The 18,710-nt window shown below is 51.3% G+C and overlaps 1 protein-coding gene across 5 annotated transcripts in view; it reads left to right on the forward strand.

Annotated features, from left to right (window-relative positions):
• UBR4 (ubiquitin protein ligase E3 component n-recognin 4) overlaps nt 1–18,710 on the forward strand; it is a 109,458-nt gene that overhangs the window by 18,806 nt on the left and 71,942 nt on the right. For all 5 annotated transcript variants that reach the window (XM_039355042.1, XM_039355043.1, XM_039355046.1 and 2 more), the window contains exons 18-35: nt 640–809; nt 1,729–2,011; nt 2,862–2,994; nt 3,245–3,324; nt 4,805–4,933; nt 5,468–5,650; nt 7,099–7,221; nt 9,077–9,306; nt 10,036–10,160; nt 12,425–12,522; nt 13,025–13,182; nt 14,107–14,316; nt 14,434–14,535; nt 14,940–15,040; nt 15,308–15,506; nt 16,579–16,767; nt 17,016–17,079; nt 17,665–17,856. In XM_039355042.1, coding sequence (XP_039210976.1) covers nt 640–809; nt 1,729–2,011; nt 2,862–2,994; nt 3,245–3,324; nt 4,805–4,933; nt 5,468–5,650; nt 7,099–7,221; nt 9,077–9,306; nt 10,036–10,160; nt 12,425–12,522; nt 13,025–13,182; nt 14,107–14,316; nt 14,434–14,535; nt 14,940–15,040; nt 15,308–15,506; nt 16,579–16,767; nt 17,016–17,079; nt 17,665–17,856 — 2,769 coding nt within the window. The remainder of the gene's footprint in view (nt 1–639; nt 810–1,728; nt 2,012–2,861; nt 2,995–3,244; nt 3,325–4,804; nt 4,934–5,467; nt 5,651–7,098; nt 7,222–9,076; nt 9,307–10,035; nt 10,161–12,424; nt 12,523–13,024; nt 13,183–14,106; nt 14,317–14,433; nt 14,536–14,939; nt 15,041–15,307; nt 15,507–16,578; nt 16,768–17,015; nt 17,080–17,664; nt 17,857–18,710) is intronic.

Consider the following 18,710-nt stretch of genomic DNA (forward strand, 5'->3'; position numbering starts at 1 on the left):
TTGCATCTTAAACTTCCTATACCTCAGCTAAAGGTTTAGACCTTTTAAGTCTAAGATTGCCCTCCAGCCCCCCGAAGTCTTAGGGATGGCAAAGAGGTTTGAGTAGAACCCTCGTCCTTCTTGGTCTTTTGGCGGTGCCTGTCTGACCTGACCAAAGAGATGTCCACCTGTGTAAGGTTTAGAGGCGAGACGTCATTTGGCCATGGAGGAGCTGCTGCTTAACTGCCAATTATTCGGGCTCCCATTTTGAGAGCAAGCTTCTCTGTTTCTGCATTCAAAGGCGGATGTGTTTGGAAATTTCCCTTTGTTTAAACCAGGGGTCTTCCAACTTGGCCCTTTGATGACTTGTGGACTTCAACTCCCAGAATTCCTCAGCCAGGCACGCGGAATTCTGCGGGTTGAAGTCCACAAGTCATCAAAGGGCCAAGTTGGAAGACCCCTGGTTTAAACTGTGCCAACGATCCAGACCCATTTCAATATTCTTCCTTTACTGTAGTTAATTACAGGAGGCCCCGAATTTTCTTTTTTTTTCTTTCTTTTTCCTTTTTTTTTTCTTTTTAAAAAAGTCTGTTCATTTGTGACTGAGCGACCGGCTCCACTCCCGTCTTTCAACCCCTGTGATGCTTGTCTTTTTGCCAGAACATTCTCCTGCAGCAGCTGGGGGTGTCCCCTTTCTCCGAAGGGCCGTGGCCTCTCTACATCCACCCCCAGAGCTTGTCGGTGCTCTCCCGTTTTCTCCTCATCTGGCAGCATAAAGCCAGCAGCCAGACGGACCCGGATGTCCCCGAATGTCTGAATGTGTGGGAGAGGTAGGAGAATGTCTGAGCATCTGCTCCCTTGGGCTGCATTCACAGCTTCGGCTGGTGCACCGTTATATGTAAAATGGTATCCTAATTGCACAGATAACACTAAAGTGTAAAGGTTGCCTTTAACTAAATTTTTCTTTTCCTTCCTTCCTTCCTTCCTTCCTTCCTTCCTTCCTTCCTTCCTTCCTTCCTTCCTTCCTTCCTTCCTCACACACTCACTCACTCACTCACTCTGTCTGCTTCCTTACTCTCTCTTTCCCTTCCTTCATCTGTCTCCTCCCTCCTTCCCTTCCTTCCTCCCTCCCTTCATCTCTGTCTCCTTCCTTCCTTCATTTCTCTGTCTCCTTCCTTCCTTCCTTCCTTCCTTCCTTCCTTCCTTCCTTCCTTCCTTCCTTCCTTCCTTCCTTCCTTCCTCTGTCTCCTTCCCTCCCTCCATCTCTGTCTCCTTCCTTCCTTCATTTCTGTCTCTTTCCTTCCTCCCACCATCTATTTCCTCCCTCCCTCCCTTCATCTCTGTCTCCTTCCTTCCTTCCTCTGTCTCCTTCCTTCTTTTCTTCCTTCATCTCTGTCTCCTTCCCTCCCTCCATCTCTTTGTCTCCTTCCTTCCTTTCCTTCCTTCCTCACTCTGTCTCCTTCCTTATTCTCCCTTCCTTCATCTCTCTGTCTCCTTCCCTCCCTCCCTCCATCTCTCTGTCTCCTTCCTTCCTTCATCTCTGTCTCTTTCCTCCCTCCCTTCCTTCATCTCTCTGTCTCCTTCCTTCCTTCCTTCCTTCCTTCCTTACTTACTTCCTCACTCTCTCCTTCCTCCCTCCCTTCATCTCTGTCTCTTTCCTTCCTTCCTTCCTTCCTTCCTTCCTTCCTTCCTTCCTTCCTTCCTTCCTTCCTCTCTCTGTCTCCTTCCGTCCCTCCCTCCCTCCCTCAGGTTTGTGGGCACTTTGAAGCAGAACGCCCTGCAGGGGATTCTTCCTGGCGATGCAGAGGATCTCAACGTGGAGCACCTCCAGCTCCTGCTGCTCATCTTCCACAGTTTCTCTGAAAAGGGCCGACGGTCCATCCTGACCCTCTGCGCCCAGACCATCCTGGAGGTTGCAGCCAGTCTGGACTCTCAGCTCCGATGCGTCCCTCTCCTGCTGGCCCGCCTTCTCTTGGTCTTCGACTACCTGCTTCACCAGTACTCGAAGGCGCCGGTGTATTTATTTGAGCAGGTGGGTTGCCGAGTCCACCGGGACAGGAGAGGAGGGGGAATTGCCCGACTCCCCCATCGGCTTGTCAGTCAAGATCCATCCTCGGAAGGCTCTCTGAGAGAGGGCTTGGGCAGTGAAATCACCACTGCAGGCACCCAAGTTCAGACTGAAAATTTGGTTTACTTGGTCCTTCTTAGCTCGTTCTTGCTTTGTTTTTCTGCTCTGCGGTGCCTTCCTGTTTTCAGACCAAAATCATGAAGAAAACAAATCACAAAATGAGCCAATAAGTTACAACTGCCTTGCTTCTCTCTCTTTTTCTCCTTTCTCTCTCTCTCTCTCTCTCTCTCTCTCCTCTCTCCTTTCTCTTTCTCTCCTCTCTCTGTCTCTCTCCTCATTCTCTCTTCTCTCTCTGTCTTCTCTCTTTCTCATTTCTTCTCTCTCCTCATTCTCTATCTCTCTTCTCTCTCTCATTTCCTCTCCTCTCTCCTCTCTTCTTTCCCTCCTCATTCTCTCCTCTCCTCATTCTCTTCTCTCTCATTTCCTCTCTCTCCTCTCCCCTCTTTCTCTTCTCTGTCTCCTCTCTCTCTCCTTATTCTCTCTTCTCTCTGTGTCCTCTCTCTCTTTCTCATTTCTTCTCTCTCTCTCCTCTCCTCATTCTCTATCTCTCTCCTCTCTCTCATTTCCTCTCTCTCTTTCTTTCTCTCCTCATTCTCTTTCTCTCTCTCTCTTGCTCTCTCTCCATTTAGATAAATCACAGTCAGTATAGAAAAGCAAAGTTTTCTTTTTTTGACCCTCCCAGCTTGAAGCGGATTCTCCTCGAATTACCCAGCTGCCCCGTATTTATTTTCTTCCGCCTTTGTGTGCCCCCCAGGTCCAGTACAACCTCTTGAGTCCTCCCATCGTTTGGGCCGGTGCGAACCAGGAGGGCAGCCGGCCGGTTTTTGCCCCGCTTTACCACGGCTTCAAGGAAGTGGAAGAAAACTGGGCCAAGCACTGTCCCTCTGGTACGGAAGGCCTCCCCAGGAACCTTAGGGTTAGGCCCTGGGGCCTATAGGACAGACAGACAGCGGGGTCCCTGAGCACCCCCTCCCTTCAGCCCTCTGGAGAAGCCAGCTGCAGAGTTTAGCCCTGTCTTCCCCGCCGGGCCCTCGGGAGCAGGCAAAGTTGCTAGCCCTGGGTGTCCAGGAAGGAGCAGGCTGGGCAGGGCTAGTGGCTCCTCCTCTGGGGACTCTGAAGCCTCTCTCTTTCTTCCAGACGCAGCCCCCCAGCCTCGCTTCTACTGCATTCTCTCCCCGGAAGCATCGGAGGACGACTTGAACCGCCTGGATAGCACGGTAAACGGAGCTCTTCCTTTCCAGCTCTCGCTTCTCTCCCCACCCACGTCTTCTCTAGGAAAGATTTGAGGTAGGGCTGGTCCCTGGAAAGGCTACGAGGAAGTTGGCTGGTTCATTTGGAGGATCCTCTTCGGAGGGGCAGGCCAGGGGGTGCAGATCGAGCCCTCCAGAACAGGAGCCCCGGACCTATCTTTCTCCGGTTCCATGGAGAAAGGTTTTCCTGCGGATTGGAGAGGGTGGGGTTTTGCATGCTGCCTGCATCTCACGGATTGGGCTTTGCTTTTTGGCGCAGCCCGGGTGCTGGCATGCCACGGACCGGTGCCGGTCCGTGGCCCAGAGGTCGGGGACCCCTGCTCTAGAGCTTGACGTGGGAAGATCAGATGAGGCAGGCGTGCGGTCTCTTGGGATGCCAAATTGGGACTCGGGTGCCGTGTGCGAGGCTGGCAACCTTTTCTGAACAGCCACTCGCTGTCCCTGGGCGAATGCACGCCTCCGCCTTCTCTCCGCCAGGGAAAGGAGCACGGGGCTTTCTCCTGATTGGGGAACCCTTTGTCTGAAGTCGCACAAGGGTCTCCTGCTTGAGCAGGGGGTTGGACTAGAAGACCTCCGAGCTCCCTTCCCACTCTGTTACGTTCCTCAGTTTTTTTTAATTTCATGCAGAAAAGTAGCAGAAGCAAACCTAAACTAGAAAGAACATTTAAAAAAAAGAAGGAAAAGGAATTGTCCTCCCTAATTGAACACTGATGAATTTGTTGCAACAACAGATTCTAATTCTGCTATTTTCTGAATGGTGCAGAGGTTTACCCCCTTGAGGGTTTGAAGTAGGGGGAGCAAGGCAGTGAGAACCACAGATTCTGCCTTGGGGCCCTTCCAGGAGGCCCACAAAAGCAGTCTTCAACTTAACAACCGTTCATTTAGTGACCGTTTGAAGTTAGAATGTCACTGGAAAAAAGTGGTGTAGGATCGTTTTTCACACTGAACGACCGTTGTGTGGCCCCCTGATCAGCAATCTGGCCCTGGGTAACCAGCCTGTGCTTAGGACAATCGCACTGTCCCCGTGTCCTGTCATTCGCATGTGCAACTCTCCCTGCTGGCTTCCCACAAGCAAAATCAGTAGGGGAAGACGGACTTGCGTAATGACCAGATGATAACACTTAAGAACCGCAGTGATTCGCTTAACACCTGTGGCAAAAAAGGTGGTAAAATGGGGCAGAACCCGCTTAACAACTGCCTTGCTTACGGTAGCAATGGAAATTTTGGGGCTGTGTTGCAGTCATAACTCTAGAACTGTGCTGGCCTTGTGGCCGCTGGTCCAGGGTTTAATTCCGTCTGTGTCCACTTCCTCCCCAGACTAGAGCTGTAGGCCCTAGTCGGGGGGGGGGGAGAGGGGGGGAGAGAGGGGTGGACAGCCTGGTTGATTCAGAGATGAACCAAAGTGAGGCTGGATGAGCCGTTCGGGAGATGCCGCTTCTCTTTCCAGGTGTGCGAAGTCCTGTTCTCCAAAACCATGAAATACGACGAGCTCTACTCGGCCCTGGCCTCGCTGCTGGCTGCCGGCTCCCAGTTTGACACCCTCCGCCGGACGGAGAACAAAAGCGTCACCGCCTTGGTAAGGACAACTCCTTCGGGGGACCCCAGCCCCTCGTGGAGCAGGGGAACGTCCCTGGCCCGGCCTCAGTGGCAGAATGACCGGCTGATCAGGCGGTAACCTCTCCCTCCCTCTCCCTCCCTCTCCTTTCTCTCTTTCTCCTTTCACTCTCCTCTCTTTCCTCTCTCCTTTCTCCTCTCTCTCTCTCCTCCCTCTCTCCCTCCCTCTTCCTCTCTCCCTGTCCCTCCCTCTCCTTTCTCTCTCTCTCTCTTTTCACAACTCTCTCTCATTTCTCTTTTCTCTCTCGCCCTTTCTCCCTCCCTCCCTCCATCCCTCCCTCTCCTTTCTCTCTCTCTTTTCTCTCTTTCTCCTTTCACTCTCTTCTCTTTCCTTTCTCTCTCCTTTCTCCTCTCTCTCTCCCTCTCTTTCTCCCTCTCTCTCCCTCCCTGTTCCTCTCTCTCTCTCTCCTTTCACAACTCTCTCTCATTTCTCTCTCGCCCTTTCTCTCTCCTTTCTCTCTTTCTCCCTTCCTCCCTCCCTTCTTCTCTCTCACAGGAGGCCTGCGCGCTTCAGTACTACTTCCTGATCCTCTGGCGGGTCCTCGGCCTCCTTCCCCCTTCCAAGAGCTACATGAACCAGCTGGCCATGAACAGCCCGGAGATGCGGGAGTGCGACATCCTCCACACCCTGCGCTGGTCTTCCCGCCTCCACATCCCCTCCTACGTCAACTGGATCAAGGTAACTCTGGCAGGGCTGGGCAGGGCTCCAAAATGCAGGCCGTCCTCGACTCGCAACATTCATTTACTCGCCATTTGAACGGCCCTGAAAAAAGGACCCTTTTTTTCACACGGCCGTTGCAGCACCCCCAGGGTCACCTGATTTACATTCGGATGCTTGACAATTGGTTCACATTTATGACTGTCGCAGTGTCCCGGGGTCACGTGATCCCCTTTTGGGACCTCCTTACAAGCAGAGCCAATGGGGAAAGCCAGATTCACTTTACAACCGTGTTGCTTTAGCAAATTTAACCAACACGGATCTAGGCTGCATTAACGGAAGGATAGAATCAAGATCAGGCAAAGTGTTCATACCACTTTACAAGGCCTTGGTAAGGCCACCCTTGGAATGCTGCATCCAGGTTTGGTCACCACGATGTAAAAAAGATGCTGAGACTCTAGAAAGAGTGCAGAGAAGAGCAGCAAAGATGATCAGGGGACTGGAGGCTAAAACATACAAGGAACAGTTGCTGGAATTGGGTATGTCTAGTTTAATGAAGAGAAGGACAAGGGGGGACATGATAGCAGTCTTCCAGTATCTCAGGGGCTGCCCCAAAGAAGAGGGAGTCAAGCTATTCTCCAAAGAGCCTGAAGGCAGGACAAGAAACAACGGATGGAAACTCATCCAGGAGAGAAGCAAGGTGGCGCAGCAGTTAGAGTGCAGTACTGCAGGCCACTTTAGCTGACTGTGTTCAGCAGGTCAGCGGTTCAAATCTCACCGGCTCAAGGTTGACTCAGCCTTCCATCCTTCCGGGGTAGGTAAAATGAGGACCCGGATTGTTGGGGGCAATGTAAATATTTATATATACATTGCTTACTGGTGTACACCGCTTAGAGAGTGCTTGCACTTAAAGCGGTATATAAGTCTCATAAATAAATAAACCTAGATCTAAGGAGAAACTTCCTGACAGAACAATTAACCAGTGGAACAACCTGCCTCCAGAAGCGGCGAATGCTCCAACACTGGAGGTTTTTAAGAAGTGACTGGACAGCCATTTGTCTGAAATGGTATAGAGTTTCCTGCCTGAGCAGGGGGTTAGACTAGATGACCTCCAAGGTCCCTTCCAAGTCTGTTATTCTATTCTAACTGGGATGATGTACTTAACAAATGCAGCAAGAAAAGTCGTAAAATGGGGCAGAAGCCACTTCGCAAATTTCTTAACAACATAAATCCTGGGTTCAGTTGTCGTCGTCAGTCGAGGACTTCCTATACGTCCAGATGTGGTGAAAGGTTGGGATAAAACAAGAGACCGACCGGTCTGAGATTATTTTTCTCTCCCAGAGTGGCTTTTCCCAGAACGCGCTTCCTCACACCCCGCCATTCTCTTCTCTTCGGCCCATCTCGCCTTTTAATTTAATTTTTTTTTAAAAAAAAACCAAAATTCTAATTCTTCTCTGGCTTCCCCTTAGGACCACCTCATCAAGCAAGGGATGAAACCTGAGCACGCCTCTTCCCTGATGGAGCTGACGTCGGCCAAATGCAGTTGCGTCAAGTACGACGTGGAGATTGCAGAGGAATACTTTGCGAGGCAGGTGCGTTCATGCCCGGGGCGTTGTTGAATAAAAGACAACACTTCCGCCTTCTTATTTGCTTATTTGCAGTGTGGCGTCTGCAGGGATGTGTGTGTGTCATGCGATCGCTGATATCCAACATTCTGATCTGGGGAGGGGGGAAGGATCTCCTTTAAGACAGGGGTTTTCAAACTTGGCCCTTTGATGACTTGTGGACTTCAACTCCCAGAGTCCATAAGTCATAAAAGGGTCAGGTTTGAAGACCCCTGCCCTAACACCAACCCCTTTTCACCTGGCTGAGGAATTCTGGGGGTTGAAGCCCACAAGTCATCAAAGGGCCAAGTTTGAAGACCCCTGCGCTGAAGTTGACGGAAGCCCTGGCCTCCTTCCTGGAGACCCCAGTGGGTTCACAAGTCATGAAGGGGCCTTAGTTCCCCCATGCTGGCTGAGGAATTCTGGGAGTTGAAGTCCACCAGTCATAAAAGGGCCAAGTTGGAAGACCCTTGGGTATAGGTCCTCTGTTTGAGCAAGGGGTTGGTCTAGAAGACCTCCAGCTCTGTTACTCCATTCTATAGAAGGGATTCAATGTTTATGGGGCTGAGAGAGAGTTCCCCTTGTTTCTAATTCCAGAGGTCAGAGATAAATGAATTATAAGCTGCCCAGAATTATTGACTGAGAAGGACAACAATAGAAGTTGAACGGACATCTATATAGGCACGCTGGCTGAGGAATTCTGGGAGTTGAAGTCCACAAGTCATAAAAGGGCCTGCTTTAAGAAGTCACAGGATAGCTGAGGGAACGGTATCTCTTAGAAACAGTCCTTCCCAACCTTGGCAGCTTGAAAATGGGTGGACTTCAACTCCCAGAATCCCCCAGCCAGCCACACATTGTAAAGTTGCTGAGGTTGAGAAACACTGGTTTGGACGTTTGGCCATCGTGCTGAGAGCTGAAGTTGCCAAACTGATGCTTCGCCTCCTCCACCCTGGAAGAGGGCAAGGTTATTTTCAATGCTGGGCATTTATTTAGCGCCAACGCATCCACCAGGCCTGTTGGCCCAGCGCTTTTTTGAGCAGGCTACCCAGGACATCCTGATCCCCCAGGGATGCTCAGTCAGTAGGAGAATCCAGACAGTTCTGGGAGTTGAAGTCCACCCGTCTTCATGTTGCCCAGTTTGAGAAACCCTGCCGAGTTGGAGCAGAGCGAGGGATCGAATCCGATCTCAGCCAGAAGGGGAACAATTCTGTAAGCCATCCTCTTGTCCCAAAGGTGCTTTTTTCCCACAAGGCAACTGGACTTTCTTGTTTTTCTTTGATGACGTTTCACTTCTCACCCAGGAAGCTTCTTCTGCTCTGACTGGATGGTGGGGAATGGAAGGATTTATATTCCTTGCAGACAGCTGGTCATTTGCATTTTTTAGAGCGTCATCGAGGCCACTTGGAGGTTTACCTGTGTCCTCGGGGTCACCTGAGTTGGAGCCTTCCTGGAACAGTTGAAAGGTCTGTGTTGTAGATGGTGGGATGTGACATCCTCTATCTCCAGTCTGCAACACAGCCCTTTCAGCAGTTCCAAGAAGGCTCCACACCCATTTGCACCACTCAGGTGACCCTGAGGACACAGACAAACCTCCGAGTGGCCTCAGCGACTCTCCAAAAGAATGCAAATGACCAGCTGTCTGCAAGGAGTATAAATTCTTCCGTTCCCTACCATCCGGTCAGAGCTGAGAAAGCTTCTTGGGTGACAAGCGAAACATCTTCAAAGAAAAAAGAAGAAAATCCAGTTGCCTTGTGGAAAAAAGAAAAGCCCCTTTGGGACAACCTTGACCCGGATGACGGAGAATCTCCGGAGACATTGAGCAATCCTCTCCTCCCTTTCCAAGATCTCCTCCTTCTGCGGCATCGACTGCACCACCATCCTTCAGCTGCACGAGATCCCCAGCTTGCAGTCCATCTACACCCTGGATGCGGCCATTTCCAAAGTCCAGGTCTCCCTGGACGAGCACTTCTCCAAGTTGGCGGCCGAAACCGACCCCCACAAGTCCTCGGAGATCACCAAGAACCTGCTGCCGGCTGCCCTGCAGCTGATCGACACCTACGCCACCTTCACCAGGTAGCTGGGACCCTCTGAGGCCGGCTATAAGGACCCACTTCAATCCCACATCTTAAGAAAGCAGAACTCTTGGAAACAATTTCTTCCAACAGGAACTTTTATTAAGAGTAGTTGATAGCAGGCATAATAGACAGGATCTGAGGGATTCCCTTACAGATCAATACTTTAAAGGGTCCCTAACCCCACCCCACAATTCATCCGGGCGGTTCAGACCGGCCAATCCCCAGGTGTTAAGTCCATTGTGGGAAAGGGGAGATAACATCGGTCCGGCTCAGTTTGTAGCAGATGTTCCACAGCTCTTCACACCTCCTTTTGAGACCAGAGAAATAAGCCAGGTTCCGGATGTTTGTACTTCCTTCCCCCCCCACACCCTTTTCCTAGCTGCCCGGTTAGGGAGAAGAAAGTTCAGAGAGATGCATAGTGCAGGAGGCAATTTGTTACATTGTAATGGGCAGCAGACACAAAGGCAAATAAACAAAAGGTTACATTGTAGCGAATAGAGGAAGTGAAAGCCATAACCCCGCAGGCATGTCCCCCTCCCCCTTGGGAGTATGGCAGAACCCAGGGAAAGGTGAGATTTGGTTTTAGTTCAAAGGAGATAGATAGAAATAAAATAGAAATGGGTTCTGACACCGGCCTCCCTTTGCCCTGGCCCTGGAGCCGTCTTCTGCCCGGCAGGCGTGCTGGAGGTACAGCTGGGTTTCTCTTTCTCTCCCCCCCCCCCCCCAGATCTTACCTGCTGCAGAGCCTCTCCGAGGACAGCTGTGGCGAGAACAAGCCCACCGAGGAGAAGCTGCAAGGATACGCGGCTGTGCTGGCAATCGGCTCCAGTCGCTGCAAATCCAACACTCTGGGTAGGCCCCTTCTGGCTCTGGCTGCTTGGCCTTTAATAATTTTATTTTATTATTATTTTTTATTAATAAGATAAGATAACCTTTATTGTCACTTTTTTTACTGTGGGCACAACGGCACACATCAAAAATGAAATTTAGTTGCCTGCTCTCAAAGTGAAACACATGCATGACACACCCCTAAACATACTATGTACAACATATATATGGACCCACACTCCTACACATACATAACAAATAAATATTAAACACTGTCCATCTTGAAAATATAACGGAAGGAGGAATCTTGCAGAATCTGGATTCCATTGGAAAGGAAAATTTGCTCAGGGCAGGATCCGTAGTCCCGGGGAGGTGGGATCCCCCCTTCAGGGCTGTTACTTCTCAAGGAGGCCTGGATTCCCCTCCTTGCACAGAGGATTGCTTTTGGGATTCTGCGATTCAGGTGAACATTGTTACTCCTTAGAGTTGTTCTACGTTGCTCACTTGGGAGCCATATTGGATTCTGAAGCGAATTATGGAGGCATTCCCAAATGGGATCCCTTGATTGTCATTTTTTTTTACTGTGGGCACAACGGCACACCTCAAAAATGAAATTTAGTTGCCCGCTCTCAAATGAAACACATACATGACACACACCTAAATATACTATGAACAACATATGTATAGACCCACACTCCTACATATACATAAATATTAAATACTGTCCATCTTGAATATATAACGGAAGGAGGAAGCTTGAGAGTTCACAAGGTTAATGCTGTATGGAATGAAACTATGGCTGAAATTACCGTGTTTCCCCAAAAATAAGAACAGGTCTTGTATTAATTTTTGCTCCAAAAGATGGCTTAGGGCAGTGTTTCTCAACCTTGACAATTTTAAGGATGTGGACTTCAACTCCCAGAATTCCACAACCAGCAATGCTGGCTGTGGAATTCTGGGAGTTGAAGTCCACATGCCTTAAAATTGTCAAGGTTGAGAAACACTGGCTTAGGGCTTATTTGCTGGTTGGGTCTTATATTTGGGGAAATCCGGTACTAAATGCAACTGGCTGATGATCTTAACTGGGGCTTATTTTTCAGCTTCTTATTACTAGCATCCTGAAGAATGATGCTAGGGTCTTATATTTGGGGAAATATGGTACTAAGTGCATCCATCTGGCTGCTGATCTTAACTGGAGCTTATTTGGGGGGTAGGGTTTATATTACGAGCGTCCTAAAAAAATCAAGCTAGGGCTTATTTTCTGGTTGGGTCTTATTTTTAGGGAAATACGGTACTAAATGCATCCGGCTGGTTGCTGATCTTAACTGAGGCTTATTTGGGGGCTTAAATTACCAGCATCCTGAAAAATCAGGATAGGGCTTGTTTTCCAATTGGGTCTTATTTTGGGGGAAAACACAGTACACTTGCATGCTGTTGCTGCTGTTCCATGTGCTTATAGCGAAAAGAGATCACGCAAGAGAACTAAGCCGGAATAAGGACAGTGGCCCTCAAGACACAGAGAAACAATTATATAAAAATAGTATCTGTATTGAGGTAGCCCTTACAACCCTTCGTTTAGTGACTGTTTGAAGTTACAGCGGCACAAAAAAAAGGACTGTTTTCACACTTAACGACCGTTGGGCCTCCCCGGGGTCAGGTGATCCAAATGACAGCCGGCTCAGACTTACGACGGTCTCAGCGTCCCGAGGTCAGGCGATTCCCTTTCGCGACTTTCCGACAAGCAAAGTCAGCGGGGGGGGGGGGGAGAAGCCCGTATTTGTTTCACAACCGTGTGGCTAACTTAAATCAACTGCAGGGATTCACTTAACAAACAGCGGCAAGGCAGGTCGTAAAATGGGATACTTAATAACCGCCTTGCTTAGCGGCAGGATTTTTTGGGGTGGGAGGGGGCTCAGTTGTGGTCGTTTTAAGTCGAGGAGTAGCTGTAAGTGGGAGGTGGCAGCATAGCTCAGCTTTAACTGTCTCGGGGAGAGCCTGTCAGCTGAGCAGGTAAGCTGGATCCGAGTGGGTGTCTTGCTGCCGGTCTGCAATCCAGGAAGACGGCCTTGGGCTCAGTCCTGGTCGTACTCAGTTGAGTAGCGCTGAGCATCTTCAGCTCCTCGGGGGCAGGAGCGAGCCATGTCAAACCTCTCCTCGGTCTCCCGGCTGCTGGTGGCCCTTTTTTAGTCTTGAGGGTCCGTTAAGGCTTGAATTGGCCAGCAGGGGTGGGGGGGCTCCGCTGCTCTCCCAACCTCCTGACTGGAGGGTCTCATTTTCTTGCTGGGCAGGGCCGCTTCTGATCCCAAATTTGCCGTCAGTGGTCCAGTCGCTGTGTGAATCCTGGAACAACATTCATACCAACGAGTTCCCCAACATTGGGTCTTGGGTGAGTCTGCCTTTTGGAAGCCCTCTTTCGTTCGAGGGGTGCGGGAGGACGTTGCGCGGGGCCTGGTCTTGTCCTCCTCCTCCCTCCCTCTGGGCTGTTCTTTCCCTCCCGTCGCGGCTTCTCCTTTTCTGCCTTGTGCTCGTTCAGCAGTTCAGACATATTTCTCCGTGGGGACTCGGCCTCTTTTTCTCTCTCCTCGTCTGCTTTCTGGGGGGCTGCTGGGAGTCCCAGGCCTGGGAAAGATCTCGATGAAGCGGTCTCTGAGCTTCTTTCCAGCTGGGTGGCAGCAGCAGCACTCTCTAAAGCAGTGTTTCTCAACCTTGACCATTTTAAGGCATGTGGACTTCAACTCCCAGAATTCCACAGCCAGCATTGCTGGCTGTGGAATTCTGGGAGTTGAAGTCCACATGCCTTAAAATGGTCAAGGTTGAGAAACACTGCTCTAAAGACTTGGAAAATCTTAACCAGAACCCTAACACACACACCCTGTGTGGCTTTACAGCGCAACGCCTTTGCCAACGACACGATTCCAGCCGAGAGCTACATCAGCGCCGTTCAGGCCGCGCACTTGGGCACCCTGTGCAGCCAGAGCCTTCCCTTGGCGGCCTCCTTGAAACACACCCTGCTCTCCTTGGTCAGGCTCACCGGAGATCTTGTGGTGTAAGTCCTGGCCGGTCTCTTAACCCCATCCCCACCCCCCACCCCAGTCCCTGCAGTTAGCCTGCTGCTCATGGTAACAACAGCCCTTAGACTTATATACCGGTTCACAGTGCTTTCCAGCCCTCTCTAAGCAGTTTATATAGAGTCTGCATATTGCCCCCCAACAATGTGTATCCTCATTTTACCCACCTCGGAAGGATGGAAGGCTGAGTCAACCATGAGCTGGTCAGGATCGAACTCCAGACTCTGGCAGTTAGCCTGCAATACTGCATTCTAAGTACTGCACCATCATGGATGGAAGGCAGGAAGGAAGGGCAGTAAGCACTTAGACTTATATACCACTTCACAGTGCTTTACAGCCCTCTCTAAGCAGTTTATACAGAATCAGCCTGTTGCCCCCCAACAATCTATATCCTTATTTTACCGACCTCGGAAGGATGGAAGGCTGAGTCAACCTTGAACCAGTCAGGATCAGACACAGACAGACAGACAGACAGACAGACAGACAGATGATAGATAGAGGTGGGTGGGTGGGTGGCTGGGTGGGTGGATGGATGGATGGATGGATGGATGGATGGATGGATAGATAGATAGATAGATAGATAGATAGATAGATAGATAGATAGATAGATAGATAGATAGATAGATAGATAGATAGATAGATAGCAATAACCCTTAGACTTATATACTGCTTCACAGTGCTTTACAACCCTCACTAAGCGGTCAGTATTGCTCCCAACAATCTGGGTCCCCATTTTACCGACCTCGGAAGGATGGAAGGCTGAGTCAAACTTGAGCCAGGATCGAACTGCTGGCAGCCAGCAGTAGCAGCCTGCAGTGCTGCATTCTAACCACTGCCCCACTGGTGGCGATATTGCCCAGGCTTTTCCCCCAGGGAACTTTCCCTCTCTCTCTCGTCTCCAGCTGGTCCGATGACCTGAACCCGCCCCAGGTGATCCGCACGCTGCTGCCTCTCCTGCTGGAGACCGGCACGGAGAGCGTGGCCGAGATGAGCAGCAATTCCCTGGAGAGGATCCTGGGCCCGGCAGAATCGGACGAGTTCCTCTCCCGGGTCTACGAGAAGCTGATCATGGGCTGCTACAACATTCTGGCCAACCACTCCGACCCGAACAGGTGAGCCTGCCTTGCTTTCCCACCTGAAGCGATCCGAAACTCAGATCGAGTCCCCCCACCCCACCCCCAGCTTGGAGGGACCTTTCCCAAGAACAAAACTCTGCCCTTGTCTCTTAGTGGCCTCGACGAAGCCATCTTGGAGGAATGCCTGCAACACCTGGAGAAACAGCTGGAGAGCAGCCAGGCCCGGAAAGCCATGGAGGAGTTTTTCTCAGAGAGGTGGAGTAATGGTTCTTCCTGGTTTATCAGCTCTTCTGCACTGGGGTGTTGTTGTTTTTTAATCGCCCTATTTGCATAGTGCAGGGGTGTCCAAACTTGACGGCTTTAAAGACTCGTAGACTTCAATTCCCAGAATTCCCCAGGGGCTGGGAAATGCTGGGAGTTGAAGTCCACAGGTCTTGAAGTTGTCAAGGTTGGATACCCCTGGCACAGTGTGTCTTTTAAAAGGGTTGAACCCCCCACTTTGGGGGCGGTTTAGAAATTGTGCTAGCTCCAGCTGGGCACCCAGGAGTGGAGCAATCTGGCTTTGAGCCCCATCTTCGTGAGTGCTGGGGGAGGGGGCTCTGGCAAGCCTAGACCCCCTCCTCATGTTTTGCTTGCCTCCCGATATTTCTCCCAAGCAGTGGAGAGCTGGTCCAGATCATGATGGCGACGGCCAACGAGAATCTCTCGGCCAAGTTCTGCAACCGCGTTCTGAAGTTCTTCACCAAGCTCTTCCAGCTAAGTGAGTGCTTGACAGCTGCGCCGGGTCTGCCTGGCAGATAAAGATTCCCCACAGCAGATTTGCACTGCCCTTTGCACAGCAAAGCTTTGGACCTATGTAGGAAGGGATATTGTCCCTCCCAAAATACAGGGGGTGGGTTTTTAAAAAAATAAAATAAACTGAATCTAATATTTCCCCGAATCTTGTCCTTCAAGACTCTGAGCCCTGCCAGCCTCAGAAGCCACCCACCAGTAACAGCTGACTCTCCCCTCTTTCTGCCCCGTTTAGCCGAGAAGAGCCCAAATCCCAGCCTTCTGCGCTTATGCGGCTCCCTGGCCCAGCTGGCGTGTGTGGAGCCCGTGCGCCTCCAGGCGTGGCTGACGCGTATGACCACCTCCCCCCCCAAGGAGTCTGACCAGCTGGAGATGGTGCAGGAGAACCGGCAGCTGCTCCAGCTTCTGACGACCTACCTCGTGCGGGAAAACAGGTGTGAACGAACAGGCCTAGGCTCCCCCGGAGCTCCAAGGGGGCTGGGAGTACAGAACCAATTCTTGTCCCAAGGGGGCTTTTTTTCCCCAGGAGGCCACTGGACTTTCTTGTTTTTTCTTTGAAGACGTTTTGCTTCTCCTCCAAGAAGCTTCTTCAGTTCTGACCGGATGGTGGGGAAATGGAAGGATTGCTACTCCTTGCAGACAGTTAGTCATTTGCCTTCTTTTAGAGGGTCGTTGAGGCCACTTGGAGGTTTATCTATGTCCTCAGGGTCACCTGAGTGGTGCAGATGGGTGTGGAACTTCCTTGGAACTGCTGAAAGGAAGAAGGCTCCATACCCATTTGCATACTCAGGTTACCCCAAGGACACACATAACCCTCCAAGTGGCCTCAACGACCCTCTAAAACAGTGGTTCTCAAGCTTTTTAATGTCGCGACTCCCAAGTGGTCTTAAGTCGAGGACTACTCTATTGGTCGTAAGTCGAGGACTACTCAACTGGTGCAGCACCGTTTGCAGAATGGGACTTTTGGCGGGCTCAGCAGGGCAGAGACAGCCTGGACAATTCCTATTGGCTTTGGAAAGCCAATAGAATTAGACTGTATTCAAGAGAGTCTCTTCTATTGGCTTTCAAAAGCCAATAGAATAAAAGGGAGGAGCACAGCTAAGGAAAAGGGGGGGGGGGGAAATGGCGGACTGCGTTGTTTGGCGACCCCCGTGAAATGGTCCTTCGACCCCAAATGGGGTCCCGACCCACAGGTGGAGAACCACTGCTCTAAAAGGATGCAAATGACCAACTGTCTGCCAGGAACATAAATCTTTCCATTCCCCACCATCCGGTCAGAGCTGAAGAAGCTTCTTGGGGGAGAAGGGAAATGTCTTCAAAGGAAAAACAAGAAAGACCAGTTGCCTCCTGAAAAAAAAAAGCCCCTTTGGGTCCACCATGGCCTGGGTGACTTGAGACTCTCCACAGACCTTGAGCCAATCCTTGGTTCATTGGGATTCCACGGTGAAAATGCACCCCGTGGTCAGCCAGTGTGATGCCTTACCTTCTTTCCCCCCCCCCCTCCAGCCAAGTGGGCGAGGGAGCCTGCAGCGTCCTCCTGAGTACCCTGATCCCCATGGCTACAGAGATGCTGGCAAACGGAGACGGGACCGGCTTTCCGGAGCTGATGGTGGTCATGGCGACCCTGGCCGGGGCCGGACAAGGGGCCGGTCACCTCCAGCTGCACAGCGCCGCTCTAGACTGGCTGGGGAGATGGTGAGAGGGGCAGGAGGGCAGCTGAGCAGACCGTGGCTGTGCCACTGATGCCGCTCGAGTGAGGGGAGGCCACTGGGCTAGGAGTTCTTTAGCTGGAAACTCTGCCTGGGGGAGAGGGGGGGTCCCCAGCCAGAGGCCTCTTCAGAAGGGGCAGCTGCTTGGGAAGCTCCCACTCCAGATCCCGGGGCTCTGGCTACGGGGTGGAGCCTTGGTTCCCTTTCAAGTCCTTCTTCCTTCTCCTTTCCCAGCAAGAAATATTTGTCGCAGAAGAACGTGATCGAGAAAATGAACGCCAGCGTCATGCACGGAAAGGTGAGTGCCCCCCCCCCCGCTCAGAATGCAGCCCCCTTTGCACATAATCTTCGCCAGTCCAGTTTCTCTTTGGAGAGGACTCAAGGCAAAGGACAGGCTTAACTTTCAACCTGTCCTCAGGCCACGTTTACAGATGGTCCCTGAGTTACAACTGTTTGTTTAGGGACCGAAGTTACAACAGCACTGGGGGGGGGGAAGTGACTTTAGGGCCATTTTTCACGTGGCAGCAGCGTCCCCCGCAGTCAGGTGATCAAAAATCGGTCGCTTGGCAACCGACTCACATTTGTGACGGCTGCAGAGTCCCGGGGTCACGTGATCCCCCCTTTTGCGACGTTCCGTCGAGCAGAGTCGACGGGGGAAGTCAGATTCACTTTACAAGCCCTCTGACTAGCTTAACAACTGAAGTGATTCACTTCACAACTGTGGCCAAAACCAAAAGGGTCATAAAACGGGGACAAAACTCACTCAACCTTCTTGCTGAGCGGCGGAAATGTGGGGCTCCTCCGTTGTGTATCTGCTTCCCCGGTCTCTCTGGCCTTTGTCAGGAAGGGCAGGCAAAGCCACTTCCCAGCCTCTTCCTTGCAGCACGTAAGCATCCTGGAGTGCACCTGCCACATCGTCTCCTACCTGGCCGACGTCACCAACGCCCTCGGCCAGAGCAACAGCCAGGGCACCAGCCACCTCTCGGTGGACGGAGAAGAGCGGGCCATCGAGGTGGACTCCGACTGGGTGGAAGAACTGGCGGTGGAGGAGGAGGACTCGCAGGCCGAAGACTCGGTAAGTGGGCCAGAGAACCCAGCCCGCTGGGCCATGAGAGATTTTTGTGCAGAGAGGGGCCCTGACGGAGTTGTGGCATTCCCTCCAGACATTTCTGGCTGAATGTTTGGACAAGGGAGAGTTTCTCCTGCAAGGTTGCTCTCCATAGAACAATTGCAAGCAAGCATATTCTATCAGTCGTGTTGAGAAGACTCGGGAAGTCTATAGCGATAGCACTTAGACTTATGTACCGCTTCACAGTGCTTTGCAGTCCTCTCTAAGCGGTTTACAGGGTCAGCCTGTTGTTCCCCCCAACAATCTGTGTCCTCATTATACTGACCTCGGAAGGATGGAAGGCTGAGTCAACCTTGAGCCCGTCAGGATCAAACTCCTGGCTGTGGACAGAGTCAGCCTTCAATGCTGCATTTTAACCATTGCATACCATGGATGGATGGATGGATGGATGGATGGAAGGAAGGAAGGAAGGAAGGAAGGAAGGAAGGAAGGAAGGAAGGAAGGAAGGAAGGACAATAGCAATAGCCCTTAGACTTATATCCTGCTTCACAGTGCTTTTACAGCCCTCCTTTGAGCAGTTTACAGAGTCAGCCTGTTGTCCCCCAACAATATGGGTCCTCATTTTACCAACCTTGGAAGGATGGAAGGCTGAGTCAACCTTGAGCCGGTCAGGATTGAATTCCTGGCTGTGGGCAGAGTTACCCTTCAGTGCTGCATTTTAACCATTGCATACCATGGATGGATGGATGGATGGATGGATGGATGGATGGAAGGAAGGAAGGAAGGAAGGAAGGAAGGAAGGAAGGACGGAAGAACAATAGCAATAGCCTTTAGACTTATATCCTGCTTCACAGTGCTTT

Source organism: Crotalus tigris, unplaced genomic scaffold (genome assembly GCF_016545835.1).
Source record: "Crotalus tigris isolate CLP2741 ecotype Arizona unplaced genomic scaffold, ASM1654583v1 scf7180000018590.67127310178:1205815, whole genome shotgun sequence".
Classification (NCBI taxonomy): domain Eukaryota; kingdom Metazoa; phylum Chordata; class Lepidosauria; order Squamata; family Viperidae; genus Crotalus; species Crotalus tigris.